Source organism: Mesoplodon mirus, assembly GCF_964341445.2.
Source record: "Mesoplodon mirus genome assembly, chromosome: 11".
Classification (NCBI taxonomy): Eukaryota; Metazoa; Chordata; class Mammalia; order Artiodactyla; family Ziphiidae; genus Mesoplodon; species Mesoplodon mirus.
In genome coordinates this window covers 7,872,456-7,896,607 of record NC_138987.1, presented here as the reverse complement: position 1 = coordinate 7,896,607, position 24,152 = coordinate 7,872,456, and the positions used below count along the sequence as shown (strand labels likewise).

At 43.1% G+C, this 24,152-nt stretch overlaps 1 protein-coding gene across 3 annotated transcripts in view; it reads left to right on the top strand.

Moving 5' to 3' along the window:
- LIN7A (lin-7 homolog A, crumbs cell polarity complex component) overlaps positions 1–24,152 on the top strand; it is a 240,927-nt gene that overhangs the window by 104,110 nt on the left and 112,665 nt on the right. For all 3 annotated transcript variants that reach the window (XM_082636676.1, XM_082636677.1, XM_082636678.1), the window contains 2 exons: positions 5,879–6,058; positions 6,213–6,303. In XM_082636676.1, the coding sequence (XP_082492802.1) occupies positions 6,222–6,303 (82 nt within the window). In that variant the 5' untranslated portion in view covers positions 5,879–6,058; positions 6,213–6,221. The remainder of the gene's footprint in view (positions 1–5,878; positions 6,059–6,212; positions 6,304–24,152) is intronic.

The window sequence follows — 24,152 nt, the reverse complement described above, 5'->3', positions numbered from 1 at the left end:
ATAACATGAATGTCTCCTATTTCTTCTAACTTCATCCCAGGCCCAGCATCCTAGTCAGTACTCCATCAAATACAGGGTAGATATGTTATTTAAAAAATTTTTTGTATCAAACACAATGTGACTTATTTTCTGATCATTCTAATGTTGCCTGCTCCCTGCTGCATGTTTCATCACAACTTTCTATTTTATTTTCCTTGTGGACTTCGTGGTATGATGGCAAATGTTTAACAACTAGCTTTCCTGAGGAAAACACAAAGCTTCCATATGTAGTATTTGCCAATATCCATGGTGTAAACACTCCCACCATGGCCAGTCTAAAGACACCAATGTGATGTCACTAAAAGTGACGTTGGGGCAAGATGCACATAACTGGGTCTCAAGTGTGAACAGGCTTCAGCATATCACTGTTTGTGGTTCTTACTACTACCTAAGATTATCTGATTTATTGTTTATTTGTGTTTTATCTGTTTCCCTTCATAAAATCTAAGCTCCATAAGGAAAGTCACTCCCTCCATGTTTACCACTGAACATAGAGCAGTGTCTGGCATATACAGTAGCAGGTGCATCATAAAGATTTGTTGGATAAAAGCATAATTGTAGACTCAAAATTGAGTATATTAAAAAATTTTAAGATGTGATGGTAATACAAATATTTTTAAAAAACCATTAAAGTTTGTGGGTTCTAAAAGTTCAGAAATATCTCCTGAGTAGATGAGAGGAAGAGATGAGTCCAGTATCACTTTTAAAAATCATTTTATCTTGCCTCTCTTGCATCTATTAGGCTTTCCCAGTGGTGTAACTATGAGGTTGGGATGCATAAAGAAAAAAGGAAAATTGTAAGCTTTGAATTTAAATTTCATTATAAAAGATCAATCATAACTTCTAATTGTGAAAATAGAAAAATGTTCATTTCAAAATGAAACAAAAACATCGTTTTATATTCTATGAATTAAATAGGCATAAATAAAATATACAATTACCAGAAAGACTTTGCACTTATTACATGTGCTATTGCCTATGGCAGAATCAGAGCAAACATTAATTATTATATTTATTATTTGCATGATAACTGGTAATGTAAAATAATGCAAATAAGACCCTACAAATGAGGATTATTCAGATTTCAGAATTCTTTCAGAATTTTTAAAAATGTCTTTTGAGGACTTCCCTGGTGGCTCAGTGGTTAAGAATCTGCCTGCCAATGTAGGGGACACGGGTCTGAGCCCTGGTCTGGGAAGATCCCACATGCCGCAGAGCAACTAAGCCCATGCACCACAATGACTGAGTGTGTGCTCTAGAGCCTGCAAGCCCGCGTGCTGCAACTACTGAAACCCGTGCACCTACAGCCCATGCTCCGCAACAAGAGAAGCCACCACATTGAGAAGCCCGCGCACTGCAACAAAGAGTAGCCCCTGCTCAATGCAACCAGAGAAAACCCGTGCACAGCAACGAAGACCCAACACAGCCAAAAATAAGTAAATTAAAATAAATAAATTTAAAAAAAATTTTTTTAAATAAAAAATAATTAAAATCGACATTTTATATTTTTATTTCATCTTCAATTTTCTAACATCCAACACTGAATTAGTAACTTTATTTCATTCTGATGTTAGTAGTTTTTAAAGTAGATGCTACAACACAATTTTTTTTCTTAGCCTGGATAGTCTGTACATTTCATTGTATGATGGGCACAAAGCTATTCATGAAAGGTTCATTTCATTTCTATTAATTACATTATCTTTCACAACCTGACTCTCAATGGCCCTGCTTAGTCTTGTTTTTCTTATGCTCCAAATTGAACTGCCTATTTTGCCCAAACGCACCATGTCTGCTCTCCCATCCCTGGCTTTTCTCTCCCGCTTCTCAGAATGCCCTTTTCCCTTATCTCTGTCTTTTGTAATCCTGACATTATTCTAGACTCAATTCAGTCCTCAAATTATTCATTCTCTGCACAGCACATAGTCACTAACTGATCTCTTTCTTGTTTGTTTCTTAGGTTTTTTTATTGTCTTTCTCTCCTGTATAGAACATAAGCCAAGTGAGAACAGGGCCTTTTCTTGTTCACTGCGATATCCCAGTGCCTAGAACAGAGTCTGGGATATAGTAAGTACAGTATTTATTGACTGAACAGACAGATAAGTAGTTATTAAAACAAGTCTAAGATTCAGATATTTTACCATGAACATACTTGTCACTCAGTTTAAAAAAGCTCTAAGGAGAGAATAATATAGTAAGATTCTCTATGATTATTCAAAAAAAACCCCAAACCTTTATATTCCAAAGTATAGGTTGGCACTTCATCTTAATCTAGTGCTATTTTGACAAAGCTGTGAGAATTAAAGAAAATAACGTGATATTGTAACTCAGTCAAAAATAATTTCTAACACCCAAGGCTGAAAGAATTCCAGTTCGTAGGTGCTATTTTCCTCATATGAAACTGTGCTTATTATATTCCATTTATAATCTAACTAAACACATTTTCTTGGTATGCTCATGCTTTATTCAAACCTTCTCTTGATTTTGTCATTTAATTCACAAAGATTCAATTAAGTGAAACAGACCTTAATGTAACTTTGAATTTTTTAACAAGAAGAGACTTTATATTCAAAATAGGTAGTCATTTTAATATTAACCTGTATTTATATAAAATGGAACCAGTGTCATAGTTCTTTCCTCCTTTGACCTAAATTTCCTCCATGCATTTCTCTCTTTGAGTAAATCTCAAGCATAACAAAAAAGAGAAAGGATACACACACACACACACACACTCATATATGGAACTCTGAAAAAAAAGGCTGAAATCACTAAATCTTGAATAATGCAAGGTGAAGCGTGTTTCTCAGTGGAAAGCACGGGGGCTCTTGAATACAGGTGCTACTATTTTTTTTTTAAAGACATTCACTTTAAAACATTTTTTTATTTTATTTATTTTTTGGCTGCATTGGGTCTTTGCTGCTGCACGCAGGCTTTCTCTAGTTGAGGCAAGCCGGGGCTACTCTCCGTTGCGGTGCATGGGCTTCTCATTGTGGTGGCTTCTCTTGTTGCGGAGCACAGGCTCTAGGTGCACAGGCTTCAGTAGTTGTGGCTCGCGGGCTCTAGAGTGAAGGCTCAGTAGTTGTAGCGCACGGGCTTAGTTGCTCCATGGCATGTTCTATTGCCTATGGCAGAATCAGAGCAAACATTAATCTTCCCGGACCAGGGCTCGAACCCGTGTCCCCTGCACTGGCAGGCAGGTTCTTAACCACTGCGCCACCAGGGAAGGCCCAGGTGCTACTATTTTTAAGCAAGTTGCTTAACCTCTCTGAGTCTCAGTTTACTTATCTATAAAATGGGATAATAATACCTAATCCTCTGGGCTGAAAAGATAAAGAGAAACCAACCTAGCTCCAAGCCTGGCATATATATAAAGTGTTCAATAAGAATGTCTGAATTAATGAATTTCATTGAAAATAAAGGCGCCACAGAGGTACATTACTATGTATCATTTAATGAAAAATTGCACTGATTGTGTAACCAAATAGCTAAAAGTATAATCACAGGTGTTTCTAACAATTCCCTGATTAATACACAGTCAGCAAGGCAACACACATGTGAAGGGACCAAGTATACTGACCTTGATGAGACACTGTGTTTGGAACAGGAGTGGTCCAGGCAGTTACTCAAGAGACTTAAGCATGGTCATAGCTACCAAAGCAATACAGTAGATTAAGGATATTTTCTTATGTTTCTGCATGTCTCAATTAGAAATTCACAAGTGTTATTAGAGACAGTAGCTAGTTGTTCATCCTTCATAAAAAACAAAATCTAACAGATAATGAATTGTTTATTATTCATTTTTCACACCTGTGCAGACATAAGCTAAAAGCATTGAACTTGCCACTATTAGAAATAATAACTAACGAATATATGGTGATTTGTGCTTTCTCGTCCTGTCTTTTTCAATCCATACAAAAACCCTACAGAGTCAACACAGAGGGAGAATGGTAGAGTAAATTTTCAATTAGGGAGCTCAAAGCATAAGTCCAGAAACATTCTATTAAACATTTGGTGCTGAGGCTACATCAGGAAACAAAAAGACAAAAAGCCTACCTTCATGGACTTCACAATCTGGGATTTGTGTTGAAATCATGGCTTTTAGATTTATGAATCAAGCCACTAAAGTACATAGTCACAATACAGGATGTTGTTAAGAACTACATTAGTGGCCAAGGGATTTGTATGTTCTTTTCGTCCTCAGTTATTGAATGAGGTTTGATATTTTGTGCAAAGCCTTGGAACATACTCTGTTGTTATTGTCCACAATTCAACTTCTGTCTGTTGTTTGATTTAGGGGAGATGAATAATGATAATCCACCAGAATTGTTGCTTCCCCCTGTCTCCCACAGCACTTCCTTTCTACGGTGCTTAGAGCACTTGCTGCTCTCATTTTTGCTCAGAGCTTGCTCATATTCTCACAGCCAGCTCATTATTTGTCTCCCAACCTGTACTGAGCACTGTCTAGAAAAAGTGCCACGTCTCATTAAGCTTTGCATGGCTAGCGCCTAGCAGAGTCTTGCCATACAGTTCAGGTGGGATGTATGTTTGTTGTATGAATATATTTGTATATACTTTACTGTTTTCAAAGCACGTACATGTGCATGATCTCGTCAGACCCTCACAAAACTCAGTGAGATTGCAGGGAAGAATAAGTTTCCTCATTTTACAGAACCTCAGTGAGATTGAAGATTACAAATGCCCTTGTTTGACAGATGAAGAAACTGGGGATCAGTGAGAGATTTGATTTCTGAAAAGCACATAACTAAGACTTGAATTTCCAGATCAGTGTTCTGTCTAAACACTAAATGAAAATATAGGCATGCTGAACCATTATTTTCCGTATGTCTTGAAGGTGTGTTAGGTGTTTGGCCAATCATTTATGACTTTCTCAAATCACTGGTGAAATCTTGTTTTAGTTTTTTTTCAAATGTAAACCATGAGATGGGAAAGTTTTCAGAAACCATCCGTATTGTAATCAGAAGACAATGACGTAGATTATATGCAAATCTTTTGCTGTAAAACTGTGTCTGTCTTCAAGAGGATATTGCTAGCCAAAACAATTCTGCTCTGTCATAGGGAAGGTGACGGAGGCAGCTTTGTCATTTCCAATCCTGAACCCATAGTCATCACCCTTCTGCTTACACAAGATTTCTATATGCCTCTTAATTTCTTGATCAAAAAAAAATGAGAGTCCCTACAGTGGCAAGATAGTGAAAGCAGTCTGTTGGGGTGAAGGGGTCACAGCTAATAGTTGAAGGTTCTAGTAACTGAATCTTGATCAACTGACTCTAAAGTCACCCTTTTAAAGACATCATCTCCCATTAGATTACAGGCTACTGGAAGGCAGGACAGTATTGAATCCCCAAGTCAGGCCATGGCTTAGTTCAATTCCTGTCACATATGTTAATTAGCAAGTGGCAGCTCTGAGGATCAACCTGGAGGAGTGCTAGGGACATGTTTTTCAAACTTAGTGATAGAAACCTCTCTTTGTGCTTTTAATTGTTTTCTCATCGTGATTTTTAATTTAAAACCATTATTAAGAAGTTTGCTTGTGAGATACGTTATTTTCTAGGCAATATACTCAGGTCCTTAACGGGGGCCTAGTGATGGAACTCTGGCTTTACGTCAGTTATCTCGTGTACTGTTATAAGTCAACATTCCGAAATAAACTTTAACAGAAATTAACAGCAACTACAGTTAAACCCCAACATTTCTGTACTAGAAGCATTTTCCTTCTAGGGGATGGGATTAAAGGGTTGACAAATTCTCTTAATCCGAAAAAAATCATCTCTCTGCCTCCCTCGTCTCTATCCCCTCCCTTTTATTCTTCTCCTTCCCCCAGACGCACGGACACTCTGACCATTCTGTTTGAGTGGAAAGTTGAAAGAAAGCGACACACTAGCTACACGCATCCGGCGCTCCTTGGGGTGGAAGAGCAAAGTTCTAGGGCAGAGCCTTCCTTGCCAGAGCCCGCGATGCTTTCGCTCTCCGGTCCCTGCGCAGCTTCACGCCGCATCTGAAGGTCTGCCCCTCGCGGAACAGTCGCGTCTCCATCTGGCTGCCAACCCACCCAAGCCTTCTCTCCTCCACAACCACCACCTTCCCTCCTTCCCCCCTCCTTTCCGTCTTCCCTCTCCACCCCGCCCCCAATCTCCTCCTCTTTTTCTCACTACAAGCGGTTGCTGATGCTGAAGCTGAGCGTCACTTCGGCTCCCACGGCAGACATGGCGACATTGACAGTGGTCCAGCCGCTCACTCTGGACAGAGGTAAGGGAGCAGCTCACCCGCCAGGCCACTGCGTCCCCTCTGCCTCCCCCTCTGGCCCCGCCAGCTCCCACCGGGACCGCCAGACGTGCTCGGGCAGGGGGAGCAGGGCAGCGAGGAGGAGCGAAGAAGGCTTTCGCGCTGAGAGCAGGATACTTTCTTCCCCTTTTCTCTGCCCGCCACGTCCCCGCTGCCCCCTTCACGCCTCACTCGCCCGGCACAAGGGTGCCTTCGCCGGGCTCTGGCGCCCCCGCCGCCACTCCCAGCCCCTCGCCGGATCGCCTCCGGGCCGCCGGCTTTGTTGGAGCGGAGGCGCGGGGATCGCTCGGCGCCCGCCCGGGGCTCGGGGTTGGTGAGGGGCAGGGAGGAAGCTGGCCGAGCCGGGCGAGGGCGGCTGCAGCCGGAGACCGGGAAAGCCTGGCGAGTGAGCCGCTTGCCAGCCTACGCTGCCGGGGGCCTGGGAGGAAGGAAGTTTGTCCCCGTGCCGGGGGGCGAAGGTCGGTCAGGCTGCGGGTGCCCGGGCAGCCGCCCGGGGACGGACAAGGCGTACCCCGTGTGACCTGTGCCGGGGCGCACGGCGGCTGGGCTGCTGCGGCGGGGAGCTGCCCTCGGCCGAAAGGGCAACGCGGAGCGCGGGCAGCCGTGCCGGGGCCGGGGGCGCAGCGTCGCGGCAGCCGTGCCCTGCTCTCCCGGCTTTCGCGCTCTGAAGGCGCCAGGGGTCGTGTCTGCCCTCGCCGCCGGCGGCTCTCCGGCAGTGGCAACTCACAGTTTCTCCTGCCCCAGCCAGCCTCGTCCTCTCCCAGCCCTGTGCCACCGCGGTGCCCGGGCTGCGGAAGGCGCTGGGACGCAGCGCAGGCTGGGTTGAAATTCAACTTCTGACCTCCGACCCTGTGCGTCCTGCTCTCCGACTTGACTGGGGAAGCAATGTTTGCTTCCTTCCCAGGCCCTCCCCAAGCCTAAGGACGGAAACCTCCGCTGCGATCTCGGCCTCTCCGGTGCATCCGTGCGGGGTTATACCTGGCCTTTGCGTGTTCGAGTTTCCTTTCTGGCTTCCGACGTCCAGTTATGAATGCGCTGAGTCTCAGGACTCTGCAGCGGAGGACACCTCCTCGTCCTGGTCCGCAGCGGCCGGATTTAGGACCGTGGGCGGCCATTTGGAAATGGTGTGCTCAGATGAAAATGATTTAGTCCGATGTGCCTCTAAAAATATTCTTTCTAGCGGATTAAACTGGACTATGGGGCAAGGCAAAAGAGCATCCTATTGCGAGTACAGTGAAAAGGCCAGGGCAAACTTAGTGAGGTTTTTAATTTGGAGAGGTTGTGGGTGACTTTAATGTAATCTGTTGGCGCCAGAGCGGATGTTATGTGGTGCCCATAGCAACCTTACTTGGGGTAGGAGTTGAAAGATAAAAAAATAATTGATTTTATGTTGGGAAATGTTGGTTTGCAATCTAGTGAGTTAATAACAGTAGTTAAAAAGGTCAGAAATCCATTGCATAATCCATGATTTCTCCCCAGGATCATCATCTACCCTAAGCAGGATAAATCCATTGCCTCTAAAAACCAAACAGGTGGCAAGCTATTAGAAATTATGGATTTCCCAAGTATTTCTGTTTTAATGTAATGAGATCTTATATTGTCCCATTCCTAAATCATAGTCTTTAAAGATTCCCAAGTAAAACGACTATGTTAGGAGAGAAAATGAACAAGCAAACAAACTCCAAGAAAATTGCATACCTGAGGAATTTTATATACTACTACTACTAAAAACATTTCACTTTGGGGGGGGTCTTACTTTAAATGCCTGGATCAGTTGTGGAGAGGAAGTGCAATCAGACTAAGTTGTATTCTTCTTGTTCACAGCCAGACTGCACCTGTCCTTCCCAGTTGTGATTAGGTTCATGGATTAAGTAGCTCAAGAGGCAAGGGTGGGTGACACAGTGAATGTATCTGAATAAATTCACCAGCAGCTCACTGCGAGGTCTGTAGTTTACAGATGGTGGGTTACTGGCATCATTACTGTGCATGAAGTCAATACATATTAATAATTTCCCCTATACATTATTAAAATATAATTAACTGATTAATTACATCATTAAATTGATGAAATAAACTGATAAAAATTTTCCTACAAAAAATAAAAATCTCTTAAAAGAGAGAGCCCAATAATACTTATCTGGCTCCTAGCTGTAACTCTGATACTCACTTTGGAGTAGTTGGTTAGCCTCTTTGGGCATGTTTTCCTCTATGGCACATAAGGAGTTTGGATTAAATGATTCTGCCACTGTGCAGCTTTAACAGTTTAGAATTCAACGAATTAAAATTAGGACTCAGTTTCCGGTCACCTACTGGAAGATTTTGCAGATCACTTCCTCTCCCACCCCTTCCAGGTGTCCTGTGACGTGCTCTGAGGTCACCCACTACTTTGGCCTCATCAAAGCATTTCTCAAACTCAGCTGCATCTATCTCCTCATTGAACGGAACTCCTTGAGGGAAGAGACCATTTCTAAATTCATCTTTGTATTCTCAGTGCCTGCCATAGTCCCTGATCACAGTAGAAGATCAAAAATTAATGTAAATTAGTGTAAGGGAACTAAGGATTGTAACAACTTACGCGCCGTTAAAATATAAGGTTTTCATAGTGAACAGAGGTACAGCTCATAGATTCACAACATTTTTTTTTTTTTTTTTTTTTTGCGGTACGCAGGCCTCTCACTGTTGTGGCCTCTCCCGTTGCGGAGCACAGGCTCCGGACGCACAGGCTCAGCGGCCATGGCTCACGGGCCCAGCCGCTCCGCGGCATGTGGGATCTTCCCAGACCGGGGCACGAACCCGTGTCCCCTGCATCGGCAGGCGGACTCTCAACCACTGCGCCACCAGGGAAGCCCGATTCACAACATTTTGACCCTGGAAAGAATGGCAGGGAGAACATCGGCCAGTGGTTCTTAAACTTTCTTTTCCCCCATGCACTTGACAGATTTCCATCAGCAACCATAGCTCACTTATCTGTGATTATTAACCAAGGGGGATTGTGGCAGGTGAGCACAGGAGAAAAGGAAAGAAGACACTGCATAAAGCCTCCTAAGGGCATCTCATCAAGCAAACCCAAATACATAATCCATATGTATTCTGCTGGCTCTTTTCTAGCATCTTCATTTTTCAAATGAAAAACATGAAAGAAACAATGATAAGAGATGTTTCCAAGGTTACTCTACTAGTTAGTGGGAGATTTTATGCTAAAATCTAATTTTTCTTGTTTGATGCCCTTTGGCATTATCAACAGATTCATCTGGAATCTTCAGGGCGGAGGTTTTAAGCAAACAAATCAAAGCTATGGCTTGAAATTAAGATTGATCCCTCCCAGAATTCAAAAGATATTATCTGAAAGTAAGAAGCTCAGAAGTCTGCGCTAGTTTCCTGGCTCTTGTCTGGGAAGCAAGCCTTAGCTGGAACCAGCCTGGCCCTGAAAGGACAAACAGGGTGGCTTCAGGTTTTCACTGCTCTGTGTACATCCTAAACTCTTTTCCATCTGCCATTAAGACCTCAGATTAACTCTATGGGGGCTTATGTGTGGCTGTGGTCACAGCAGCTTCCTGTTCACGCTGGTCCCAGTCCTTAGGATTGCCTATTGAGTGCCTACAGCAAGTCAGACCCTACTGTGGGATTGCTATATACTGGTGAGCTAAACAGACTACCACATAGTCTTCATGGTAATTAGAGCTTAAGGAGGGAAAGAAATTACACACACATGCACACACACACACACACACACTCATTCAAATTAGAGCTTAAGGAGGGAAAGAAATTACACACACATGCACACACACACACACTCATTCAAACCATTCATTAATTCAATAAATATTCATTTATCACCTGCTATATACGAGATGCTACAGGAATGCCAGAGACAAAGTTTCTGCTTTTATGGTCCTTAAGAGTCTAGTGGGGAAAACATAATAAGTTAGGAATTCGTTCATTCATTCAACAAATTATTGAGTGTCAGCCTTACGGCAAGCACTGTTTTAAGCAATATGGCGGTCCTAATGAACAACGTAGATAAAGCCTAATGGACTTTACATACTCATGAGAGAACCACACACTGAACACATAGGTACACAACTATAAGTGCTAGTGAGAAAAAGTAAGACAATCAAAGAGAGTGATGGGCTGCTGTTTGAAACATGATAGTCAAGGAAGACCCTCTCCTCCGAGTTGGTGACATTGGAGAAGAGACCCGATGGAAGTGAGGAAGCAAACTTTGCAGATATCTGGAAGAATGTGCTCTGGAGAAGGACCTCACGTGTGTATCCTGGGAACATCAAGAAAGTCAGTGCGAAAATGTGAGCACAGGGAAGAGTGGCAAAAAATGGGCTTTGTGAGTTGGTGGCCAGGGGCCAGATGTATAAGTTATAATCACGATTTTAGATTAGTTGAAAATAGGAAGTGCTCTGAAAACAATAAACATGACAGGAGGATAGAGAATAATGGGGAAGGACCTATTTAGATGGTGTTGGTCGAAGAAGGCTCACTGAGAAAGTAACATTTAATCTGAGTTCTGGTGTATTAATAAGACCCTTAGGAAAAGCATTATGGATAGAGGGAAGAATACACAAAAAAGCAGTTGCACATGTAAAGCTTGGCTACCATCCCATTAATACCTCCATAACCAAGCAAATGATTGAAAAGAAAAATTACCAAGAAATAACAACACTCTAAGTATGTATCTGGGGTAGATATTTGGTTATAAGTATACCAAGAAAATCTCAACTTTTTGCTTCTTACTGCTAGACTAAAACACTATATATTTAGATTTTCAAAGATACCTTTTTTTAAAATTAATTAATTTATTTTTGGCTGCGTTGGGTCTTCATTGCTGCGTGTGGGCTTTTCTCTAGTTGTGGCAAGCAGGGGCTACTCTTCTTTGCAGTGTGCAGGCTTCTCATTGTGGTGGCTTCTCTTATGGAGGAGCACGGGCTCTAGGCACGTGGGCCTCAGTAGTTGTGGCTCATGGGCTTCAGTAGTTGTGGCTCATGGGCTCTAGAGTGTAGGCTCAGTAGTTGTGGCTCACGGGCTTAGTTGCTCCGTGGCATGTGGGATCTTCCTAGACCAGTGCTCGAACCTGTGTCCCCTGCATTGGCAGGCGGATTCTCAACCACTGCACCACCAGGGAAGCCCCAAAGATATCTTAAGCATTGTAATTTACATGTCACTATGCATAGATCTACATGTTGAACCCAAGTGGTCATTATATGAGATATATTCATTTTCAGTGTAATATTTTATATTAGACTGTGATGTGGAAAGTAACTGTAATTTACCCTTGTGGCAAAGAGAAGATGCTGATAAGGAGATTAGTGTGGAATCATCTCTTCCAGAATTTAAAATATTCAGTGCAGTTCTTCCCTACACCTTTGCCCGGATTTTAATCTCTACAACCAGGAATGACCTTCAGCTAAAATCAAGGGAACAAGGCAGGGTGCAATCCATGATACTTAATACCATTATAATGAAGAACATAAAAATACTTCACTATATTAAAAAATGCATGGATTTAGGAACTTTCCTTCAGTCCAGTAGCTCCAACTCTCCTTCACTTTCCATCTCAAGGTCAGAAAAGATAATACAATGGAATTCTCCAAAATGTTACTTCTGCTTATCTTTTTGCCCTGATTTTAAGCAGAATGGCTTTTTAAAAAATCATGACTTATAAGGAAGTCTTTACATGACTTATAAAGAAGACTGACAAAATCAATTCTTGGAGAAAAATGGATAATTAAAATAATTTCTATGAGTAATTGAAATTGTGTAACTTTAGGGATTTCCCTGGTGGTGCAGTGGTTAAGAATCCACCTGCCAATGCAGAGGACACGGGTTCGAGCCCTGGTCCGGGAAGATCCCACATGCCGCGGAGCAATTAAGCCCGTGCGCCACAACTACTGAGCCTGCGCTCTAGAGCCTGTGCGCCACAGCTACTGAGCTCTCGTGCCACAACTACTGAAGCCCACACGCCTAGAGCCTGTGCTCCACAATAAGAGAAGCCACTGCAGTGAGAAGCCTGTGCACTGCAAAGAAGAGTAGCCCCTGCTCGCCGCAACCAGAGAAAGCCCGCACACAGCAATGAAGACCCAACACAGCCAAAAATAAAAATAAAATAAATAAATTTATTTTTAAAAAAGAAATTTTTGGGCTTCCCTGGTAGCGCAGTGGTTGGGAGTCCGCCTGCCGATGCAGGGGACACCAGTTCGTGCCCCGGTCTGGGAAGATCCCACATGCCGCGGAGCGGCTGGGCCCCGTGAGCCATGGCCGCTGAGCCTGCGCGTCCGGAGCCTGTGCTCCGCAACGGGAGAGGCCACAACAGTGAGAGGCCCGCGTACCGCAAAAAAAAAAAAAAAAAAAAAAAAAGTGTACTCAACAGTTGACTGGGGAAAATATAACCAAGAGTGACTTTTTGACTCTTGTTTAGTGCTGTTTAATTGTGAAGCATCACATGATGCTGAGAGAGGCATACACATGCCAGTCAGGGGTGTGAGCGCTGGATCCAGACGTCTGGGTTCAAATCCTACCTATGCCTGCCTCTTCCTTAGCTCTGTAACTTTGGCCTGTTAATATCTTCTCTCTGTCCTTTACTTTTCATCTATAAAATTGAAAATAATAATAGTTTCTATCTCTTAAGATTACTGTAAAAATTAACTAAGAAGACATATGCAAGTGCTTAGAACACTGCCAAGTCCATAGTAAGTGCTCAACACTGATTATTCCCCACCCCTCCTCCCCAGGGCATGTGTTTTTCCCAGTGCAGTAAATGAAAAGTGCGCAGGCTTTGGATTTAGACAGAATGGATTTGAATTGCAGTTCTGCCACTTACTATCTGTGGAAGCTTAGAATACTGCTTACTCTCTCCACATTCTGCTTCTTTCATTCTTAATATAGAAATAATGACACCCACTTTATGTGGTGATACATAGGCTACAGGCTGTGGTTACATAGGCTTGCAAGGCTAAGGTTCTTCCTTAGCCTTACAAGGAAAAGAGAATGAGCATCTACCATGTGGCAGGTACCGAGTCAAAGGCTAGGGGTAGAGCGCGCAGTCCAGGGAAGACAGACATGAAACATAATTTATGATAACATAGTTTGAGTATTATAGTAACAGCTCACACATTTTGAGCATTTACTACACGCCAGGCATTGTGCTTAGAGTTTTTCATATTTCATTTCAGTTAGTCCTGAAAACAAACCTCTGAGGCACACGCTATTAGTATTTTGAAGATGTGGGGATTGAGGCAGAAAGAGGCTAAATAAAGGGATTGGAACTCAGTCTGGTTTATATTGAGACCTTGAGTTTAATCACTATGCTACGCTGTGGAGAGCAAGTACATAGGTCTGTAACAGGGTCTGTAACAAGACTTGAGGGACTTGGACTGGTAAGGGATGGCAAACGCAGAGGTGCTTGCAAAGGCTTCAAAGAGCAGACAGACTGGTAGGAGGCACCACCAGGACGGTATGTTGTTCAGACAAAAAGGAAAGAATTTTATTCAATGCTTATAAAAAGGGGTATATACTAATGCTGGTAAAGACTAATTTAAGTGATGTATTTTAAAAGTCTAGCACAATTCTTTGAAAATAGCAGGTGTTTAATAAATGGTTGTGCTTATTATTAATCACGTTTATTACTTTCTTGGTACAAAAGATCAAAATACCCAAATATGGAATTATAAGAAAGTCTAGCAAGATTCTGTTCCTTCTTTCCATGCTGTGCCAGTGAACCAAGAGATTATGACTGTGACATTTAGATTATCTTTCAGTGATCTGTCATGCGCAGATAAAACTCCTTCATATACTTGGAATTTTGACAGGCTCACAGAGAGAGTTGAAAAAGTGATAATAGGGCCCCAAGTCCCTTTCTGTACAGTCTTTGCTGTTAAGTGAGACAAGTGCAGCACAACCTGAGTTCCAGGCATGAAGAGAAAGCTGTGACTTCTGTTTTTTCTTCAAGATTGGCTCTAAATGGCCTGAAGGACATAAACACACTCTGCTTACCCACGATCTTTAAAATATATGCCTTGAGGTTTTAACATGTGTTTCAGTGGCCCACGCCATGCTGTATTTGCCTAGCATTAAATGTGGGAGAGATGATCCATCTAAGTAAACTGATCTCGGAGAGGCAGCAGTGAGTGGTGGCAGGAAGCAAGATCTTAATTCCCTGCCCAGGAATTGAACCCGGGCAGCCTGTATGAAAACCAGGAATCCGGGCTTCCCTGGTGGCGCAGTGGTTGAGAGTCCGCCTGCCGATGCAGGGGACACGGGTTCGCGCCCCGGTCCAGGAAGATCCCACATGCCGCGGAGCGGCTGGGCCCGTGAGCCATGGCTGCTGAGCCTGCGTGAGAGGCCACAACGGTGAGAGGCCTGCGTACCGCAAACAAAACAAAACAAAACAAAAAAAAACAACCAGGAATCCTAGCCACCAGACCCTCCTGGCTCTTGCCCCTAGTGAAAAATACATTTCTCACGGAGGCAAAAACTGTAAAAACACATACAAAGTTTATTATTGGAGACATACCACAACAACAAGTGGGAGAGCACACAGAGAAACGGTTGGTTTAGTTAAGATAGAAGCAAGGCAGAGATGCACACCCGGAGAGGAAGGTGTGGGCATCCTCCCTAATGAGGAGGAGTGCAGGAAAGAGGCAGTGAAGTCATCTATATAGGGCACTTCTTCCAGGTCTTTGTTTACCTTTGGCCAATTATCTGGTTTCTTTTTCCACACCTGGCCTAGGACTTTCCCCGACATGTGTGCACAACTTTTTTCCAAGATGGATCACAGCCCAGAGACCTATGGGACGGCCTTAGCATCACAAAGTATGGGGTGGTGCTCCCTCCTTTTTGACCCCCAAGGAGCCTTTCTGTGCATGTACAATGTTTCCCTTGCCCTAAGGATGGGAAATGTATGACCTCCTGATCTTTTAACAGCATTTAGTCCCTCTCTGTCCCTGCCATAAAAGTGTCCAATGTCCAGTTATCTACCCTATGCCTGTTGCTGTTTCTTATATCGAAGTGCAGATCTCGAAATATAGAGAAGAGTCCGGTCATAAATATGTAGTCCGGAGCCCGTTTTTCTCTTGCCTCAGGAAGTATAAACAGGGGGCTGGTAATGAAAGTGCGGCCTGGAGACCATCTTCTTCTCACCCCAGGAAGTGTGAACAGGCCAGTTGTAAATGTCCAGCCTGGAGCCCACCTATCTCCTGCCTCAAAACCTTACAGACAACTGAAAATTAATTAATGGTTAATTTTTAACCTTTTTTTTTTTTTTTTTTTTTTTGCGGTACGCGGGCCTCTCACTGCTGTGGCCTCTCCCGTTGCGGAGCACAGGCTCCGGATGCTCAGGCTCAGCGGCCATGGCTCACGGGCTCAGCTGATCCGTGGCATGTGGGATCTTCCCGGACCGGGGCACGAACCCACGTCCCCTGCATCGGCAGGCGGACTCCCAACCACTGCATCACCAGGGAAGCCCAATTTTTAACCATTTTTAACCTGAAAATATAGGATTCATTTTCTTTCCTTCTCTGATATAGTATATGTTCTCTAGAAAATGGAGGTTTTGTAAAAGAATAGTGGAAGATAAAACAAGTAAAGCAGGACAATAATGCATATTACTAACGGAATGATGAGATATTTATGTGGCTAGCTCACAGGGAAATTCTGCATCACTCCAGCTTCTCAGACCTGTTTTAGTTAGTTGAGTTTGACAGATATATGCCTCTGGATAAATAAGGTATTCTGGATCATGTAGACACTCATTTCTTCTGATGACACACATTTTCCAAGTATTGACAGTTTGGCTTCCAAATGATAACTTTGAATAGCAAAGTATTAAGATTGTGTATATGCTATGGACTGAATGTTTTTGTCTCTCCCTTCCCCATTCATATGTTGAAATCCTAACCCCCAATGTGATTTGGAGGTGGAGGCTTTAGGCAGGAATTAGAGTTAGATGAGGTCATGAGGGTGGGGCTGATGATGAGATTAGTGCCCTTATAGGAAGAGACTAGAGCTCTCTCTTCGCCCTGTGAGTACACATCCAGAAGGCAGATGGCTGCAAGCTGGAAAGGGACTTTCACCAGAAACTGAACCTGCCGGCACCTTGATCTTGAACTTTCCAGTCTCTAGAACTGTGAGAAATAAAGGTCTGTTTTTGAAGCCACTTAGGTTATGGTACTTTGTTATAGCAATTTAAGCTAAGACAGTATAGCAATCATCACATGATCTTAGCCTCGGCAATCCTCTATCCTAAGTAGTTGGACAAATTAGCTATAGGCAAGATAAGTTGTACACAGATACACATTAAAGTATGCCTAATTTCCTGCTTAGTTTCATTTTTTTCCCTGTGTGAGTTTTGAAATCTTTGTCTTACATGTACTAACAAGTTTTCAGAGCCTCTTCTCTTGGATTGTTCTCCATTATTTTCAAATACATTGAATTATTTAAATACATTTAATTATTTTTTTCTTAGCAGTTTCTCCTGGATATTTTTCGAGATGAAATTTTCTATTTGTAAGTTATGCATTTTCCAAATGTAAAGGAGCTGTATCTAATCATTTGTCTTACATTCAAACAATACTTTACTGATCTAATATTGATGTAGGCCTTTGCTGATTTTGCTGTCTTTCTTTTAATGTTTGTATTGTGGGGGGGGGGGTGTTGGCTAGGGTCGACAGTGTGTATCGTTAACTTATCACAGCCTTCCTTAAAATAATATACTTCCAACTGCCGCCTCTTGTCTTTTGTGCTATTGTTAAATCTATGCTATAAATGCATAATTCATTGCTACTAATTGTGCTTTAAACCAGGGCTCACAAGTTATAACCCCCAAACCAAATCCAGCCTGAGAGCTAAGAATGTTTTTTTCATTATTTTAAATGGTTGGAAAACTCAAAAAGAGAAATATTTTGTGACAATGAAATATTTTAATACAATGAAAATTGTATTAAATTCAAATTTCCATATTTATAAGTAAAGTTTTATTGGAACATAGCCATGCTTATTGATTTACATGTTATCTATGGCTGCTTTCAGGCTACTTTCAGGCTACAGTGGCAGAGGTGAGTAATTTCAGAGACAGAGACCATTTGGTCTGTAAAGCTTCAGCTATTTACTCTCAGACTCTTTACAGAAAATGCCTGCCAACCTCTGCTTTTAGAGCATTAAAGAAATGGAAAAGAGAGAATGGCTTTTACATTTGCATTCAGTTGAACCATTTGAGTTGCTTGACCCTCAGCTTGCAGTCTTCCTTGTACACCCGTGTCCCAGCTGATTCTTGCTCTTTGCTCTTACATTCCCCCAGGGGTAGACTACTGTTGCTCTTTTCTTGGTACTTACTAGCCTGGTGGTGGGGGACACAGGAGCTTCTCTGTTGTCCTGGCCCAGCCTTGGTCTCAGGAAGACCCTGTGCCTGAGTCTCAAGGATGGGCCTTTCTCAATGATCCTGCCTCTTCCTGGTCTACCAGACTAAACTCTGCCCTCATCCTTGGAGGGTCTTGGTGGGAGAGCTCCCTGCCCCTTCCCCAATGGTAGGGGGCCTCTAATAGTATTGGTATTGGATCCTGGAATTAACAGTTTCCTGCTTCCCTCTTCCTCCACCTTGGCATACAGGTTTTTTTCTTTTAGTTGTCTCCCAGGTGTAACAGGTTTTTACCTTTACTCTTAACTCTGATCCATTCTTTCTCACGAGCTCCCAGTAAAAGTTTGTAAAACTTGCCTGTATTTGCCACTCCCAGAGGTTTTATATTGTCATGGTAGCTCACATTTGGACTTGCATCAATCAGTGAAACACTGTAGCTGAATTCTTCTTACCCACTTGTATGGCACCCAGTGTCTCTTGTGCCCATGCTCTGCCACAGATGAGTGAGCCTGTGCCGGGTGTGAGCCTGGCTCACCTCCCCTCTCTGCTTGGATGGGTCTCTATACTCTTCAAGTTTCCTATACTATTACAGTTTTGCAAAGTTAACTTATCCTATGTGAGCTAAAATTCACACTAACCTAACTGAGTAAGAAATTGTGTTCCCAGTTGGGAAGACAGACTTTGAAAGCATTTTTGCAGCCTGGTTAATTTTTGGTATTTATTTGCACATCTGAGCAACTGTTTGGTTAGGCAGACTGTCTTTATGTTGTTGCTCATATTTCAAATTAAAATCCAATTTAGAGACTAATTTGAGTGAATCTGTAATATGGCAGACTGAGCTAACACAGAACCTCTCCCATTACAAACATCAAGATGTGCCACATAAAATCTAACAATTAAACTCTCTACAGCTTAGAATGCAAGTGAGAAAGCAGAATCTCCAGGTGCCAGGAATGAAAGGGGAAATGAAGGCTGGAATGGTCGTGGTATCGTGCTGACATCTTGGTACAAGCGGACAGAGGGAGATGAAAGGGATGCTAAGTGGTCCCAGACTGAGAAATAAGCCCCATGGCTGGGGACAAAGCAGGAACTGAGGGTGATGTGTTAGATCTTCATTATACCCATACCCTAAACTGCATTGCTTAGCTTGGAGTCTGAATATATACCACTGAGCTGGTTCAGGAAACTTTTTCTCAAGGAACTTACATAAAACGAGTCCTAGCCTAGGACAGACTAGAGGAAGTAAAATGAAAGCACTCTTAAGAAGCATTCAGCTACATCACTGGTTTCTCATAGAACAAACAATCCCTGCCAAACGTGAGCTCACAAATAAACATTAGAAATGAATGAGAAGGAGATAGAACATTCGAGTGAGTCAGTGCTGACAACAAACCAGGGGGTTAGTGAGCCCCGTGTTTTGGGCAGAAGGAACAGAAATTCAGAGAGAAGAAGAAAGATATGTCTGGAAAACTAAAAGAACTCGATATAGAAGAAATCAGAAAGAGACTATAAGCATATTTATAATGATTTTAAAATGCACTTTAAAAATAGAAACTATAAGGAGAGAACATGACACTGAAAAAATAAGTAAATTTGAAAAAGATTCCTGAAAAATATGAGAAAAGAATGCTAAAAGAAGATTTTTTAAAAATAAAATGACATTAAATTATATTAAAGTTTTGAAAAACTTGAGAACTTCTACTTATAAGACTTTTTTTGTTTTGTATTCACATACAGGAAAATAATTAGCACCATTTTCACTTTATCTGATACTAAGGGCTTATATTAGAAATGACTGTGGAACCTGAAAGGAAGCTCTTCTTGGTTAAGTATCAAAACAGCCAGGAACTGGGGGTAAGGCTTGTGTTTGGTTTTCATTTTCTGAGATATTAATCTGATCATGTCATTCCTTGCATTAAACTCTTTAGTGGCTTCCCATTTTCCAATATTTTAAATCAATCTTAATATGTTCTTAATTTTATTAACTGACCATATGCCAAAAATTATGTATGTGTAGCCTTTCCCCTACTTATGTCCCAAATACCTAGAACCCAGCCTGGCACATTGCAGGTGTTTAATAAATATTTGTTAAATAAACAAAGTCAGGATCTTGGCAATGTTGTTCTCTTTGTGGGGAGAACTCTTCCCTTCCTCTTCCTCCTGTTTCTTGGCAAATTCCTACTTGTCTTTTTAGCATTTGGGTTTCAGATTCCTTAAAAACTCTTTTCTTGTTCCCTGAGCCTAGTTTAGTTCCCTCTGTTTTATGCTTCCATAGCACCTTATAATGCCCTTTTGTAAATTCACCCAATTATTCACTCAATTCTTGAGCGCCTACTATGTCCCAACTCCTGTTCTAGGTCCTATGTAGTGAACACAGACATAATTTCAACTCTTGTGAAGCGTATATTGTAGTGAGGTGGAGGTGGAGGACGACAAAACAAACAAATAAGTACATAGTACTTTCTATAATTTTAAGTAATCTGAAGAAACATGAAGCAGGTTTGCGGGGGGGCGGTGAGACACCCAAGGAAAGTAGGGGTGGATCCAGGGAAGTCCTCATGTATTAGATACAGTAAGTCCCCTACATACAAACGAGTTCTGTTCCAAGAGTGTGTTCATAAGCCCAGTTCGTTCGTAAGTCCAACAAAGTTAGCCAGGTACCCAACTAACACAATCGGCTATATAGTACTGTTCTGTAATAAGTTTATAATACCTATCACCACTGCTTTTACACTTGTTTCCGGACATCCTGGGCTTGAAATAAAGATGCTGTACTACTGTACTCTATACAGTACTGTACAATAAAGTGCACAACCACTTGTGGAGGATGCACGCACATGACAACGTAACCCAGACACGTGAAGTAACTTACATGATTGGATGTGCGAATGCACATTCGCATCTTTGAAAGTTCGCAACTTGAAGGTTTGTATGTAGGGGACTTACTGTATAAGTAAATAAGGAGTTCTCCCTGAGGATAACTGGGGAAAAGTAGCACAGAGGAAACAGCAAGGGTAAAGGCTTTGAGGCAATAATGTCATTTTTTTTTTTTTTTTTGCGGTTCGCGGGCCTCTCACTGTTTTGGCCTCTCCTGTTGCACAGCACAGGCCCCGGACACGCAGGCCCAGCGGCCATGGCTCACGGGCCCAGCTGCTCCGCGACAGGTGGGGTCCTCCCGAATCGAGGCACGAACCCGCGTCCCCGGCCTTGGCAGGCGGACTCCTAACCACTGTGCCACCAGGGAAGCCCGGCAATAATGTTGTGAAAGTATTTTAGGAACAGCAATGAGCCCTGTGCCTGGGGCACAGTCAACAAGGGAAAGGGTAGAAAGAGATGAAGACAAAGAGGCTTTGGGTTTTTTTGGGTTTTTTTTCTGGACAAGTGATGTCATTTTAGTTGTTACAGTTATCTCTGGGATGGGCAGGGCCAAGGGCGAAGGCGCAGGGTGTGGGTTCTGGGTGACAGTCCTAGGAAAGCCAAGTCCTAAAGGTGCAGCCTCGGGAGCAGCCACGAGGTGGCGCCAGGCCGCTCCAGGAAGTGCAACCCGAGGATGGGGGCTGGGAGTCTCGGTGATTCCCTGGGACGCCAGGCCTCGCTCTCCACCGGGCTGGTGGGCCCCCGAACACCCCAGAGGGGTTTCGCTTCCGTCCGGGGTTCCGAAGATGGTACCCATCTGTTTGAGGGGCAGTTCAGTTGTCCCAGCCTGGGGACTGCCACCGCAGCGCATCCACCGCGGCAGGTCTGCGCCCAGCTCCTTTCTGAGCTGCTGGGGAGGTCGGGACAGGGGGCCCCAGGCAGCCTGGTCACCACGCAGCTGTAGGGAACCCGCCGCGGGACATGTTGACTGCGGCCGCTGAGGGCCACCTGGCCGCCCCCGGGAACACGGCGGCCTGGACGCGTTCCGGGAGCCCAGCCGAGCACTGGAGGTAGGCCAGCCCGCCCTCGGACTGGAGGAGGCCGACGCTTGCTATTTTGGGGACTTTGGCTTTTAGTCTAAGATACTAAAGCCACAGATGGTGGGATTTTTAGTTTGAACGGGCTAGATTAGTTGGGAAGTAAATAAAAGAATCCAGATCAGAGATGATGGTGGTAGGGATCCTGGTAGTAACAGGAAAGGTAGTGATGAGTGGTCAAATTCTGGACACGCCTGGAAGACTTAGCCAGCACGATTTGATGCAGGTTTGAGTATAAGGTGTAGGAGAAACAAAGCAGTTGATGAAGAATCAGGTGTTTGGTCTGAGAACCTGAAAAGATGAAGTTTCACCTGAGATTGGAAAGACTCCAGAAGAGCGTAGGGGGAGGCGTTTACATTCAGGAGAAATACCGATTTTGGACGTGTTGAGATATCTGTTAGACGCTAGAATGAAGAGTTTGAGTTGCCAGCTGTATAAAAAACTCTGGAGCTCAAGGGAAGAGTCCAGGATGGAGATATAAATACGGGAATTATCAATGTATAGATGGTATTTAAAGCCATCTGGAGGATGAAAAGATGGGACGTTTGATGACTCAGCTCTGCGTAATTAAAACACTTAAAGGTTGAGAAGATGAGGAAGCACCAGCCAGGGAGGAAAAGCGAAAGACAGTGGTGGTCAGAGGCCAAGTAAATGAAGTCTTTTAAGAAGCTGGGAAGGCTTATCTGTGTGAAATGGTAACAGGTGAGGTAAGACCTCGTCTGGGAATTGACCATTGCGATTAGCAGTGTGAAGGTCATTGATGGTCCTGACACTTTTTTGAAATAGTAGGTAAAAGCTTCATTGGTGTAGGCTCAGGAGAGGATGAGATATTTTAGGCACAGTAAGAACAACTTTTTGTAGAACTTTTGCTTTCAAAGAAATAGCATAGTAGCTGGAGGGAGATAGAATTCTCAGCATGCCTGGAACTCCTGGTAAGAACTACACACTGTGGTAACGACTGTGTCCATCTTGTTGACTGCTTTTTGCCTGGTACCAATGCTTGACCCAAAGCAGATGTGCAACTAAGTATTTCTTGAACAGTAAGTACCATTTCAGTTAAAATTATAGCCTAAAATTTGTTAACGTTTAGAAGTATTTTCAATAGATGTTACTTTTTTTTTTTTTTTTTTTTTTTTTTTTTGCGGTACGAGGTTCTCTCACTGTTGTGGCCTCTCCCGTTGCAGAGCACAGGCTCCGGACGCGCAGGCTCAGCGGCCATGGCTCACGGGCCCCGCCGCTCCGCGGCCTGTGGGATCTTCCCGGACCGGGGCACGAACCCGTGTCCCCTGCATCGGCAGGCGGACTCTCAACCACTGTGCCACCAGGGAAACCCAGATGTTACTTTTTAAAAATTGGATAAGAATATGTGTTTTGACACTGGTTAAGAAATGATTGGGCTTCCCTGGTGGCTCAGTGGTTGAGAGTCCGCCTGCCAATGCAGGGGACACGGGTTCGTGTCCCGGTCCGGGAAGATCCCACAGGCCGCGGAGCGGCGGGGCCCGTGAGCCATGGCCGCTGAGCCTGCGCGTCCGGAGCCTGTGCTCTGCAACGGGAGAGGCCACAACAGTGAGAGGCCTGCGTACCGCAAAAAAAAAAAAAAAGAAAGAAAAAAAGAAAAAAAAAGAAATGATCACAGGTAATATGATCATTCCACATCTACTTACCAATTTCCCATCTGGCTCAATTATACTAAGCACCACATACCACCTTTATTTCAGGAAAACCGTGCAATAATGACAATTTAATTTGCTAAAAATATTCAGTGCAGGTAACTTTATCTACAGCAGAGTTTTTCAAATCATGGAGAGAAGAAAGTAAATATATTTTTCTTTAGCAAAGTAGACTTTGGTTTAAGTTTGGAGAGCATCAGGAAGCCATTAAGTCTTTAAAGAGCTGTTCATAGTACCAGAGTTTTGTGTGAAAGGTTGATTCATTGCTAAATGATGGTACACATTTATTTAATGAAACACGTTTATTTGGTTTGAGGATGAGCGGTTGTAGTACAGTAAATCCTAGGTTTGACGTCTGGTGAACTACAGAGATGAATGAAGTCATGAAAGAGCAGATTAAACATGTAGGTTGCAGATAGATAGAGGTGCTTAGCTTTGTTTGATGGGTAATCGAGAGTGTTTGAAAATTTTGAGCAGGGAAGTGAAATCATCTGAGCTGTATATTTATTAGCTACCATGAAAATTGAAGGATTGAATCTATAGGGAAGAAGAATGTTTTACAAACATGACTCTGGGAGATTTTATTGGACGCTCCTTGAAAAACATTCCATAGTAAAATGAATTAGGAGATATTGGGTTTCCCAAAATCAGGTTAAACAAACTTAATAAGATGTTTCTTTACTGTAGCCTTTCAGATACTTTGTGAATCTCTAAGTCGTATGGAATATGCAGATCATGGAACTCTTTGTTCCAGGAATCCTATTATTCTTTGGAACAGTTTGACAATTTTGGACCACTGTTGTATTATCGTTGTAATCTGGATGACCTAAC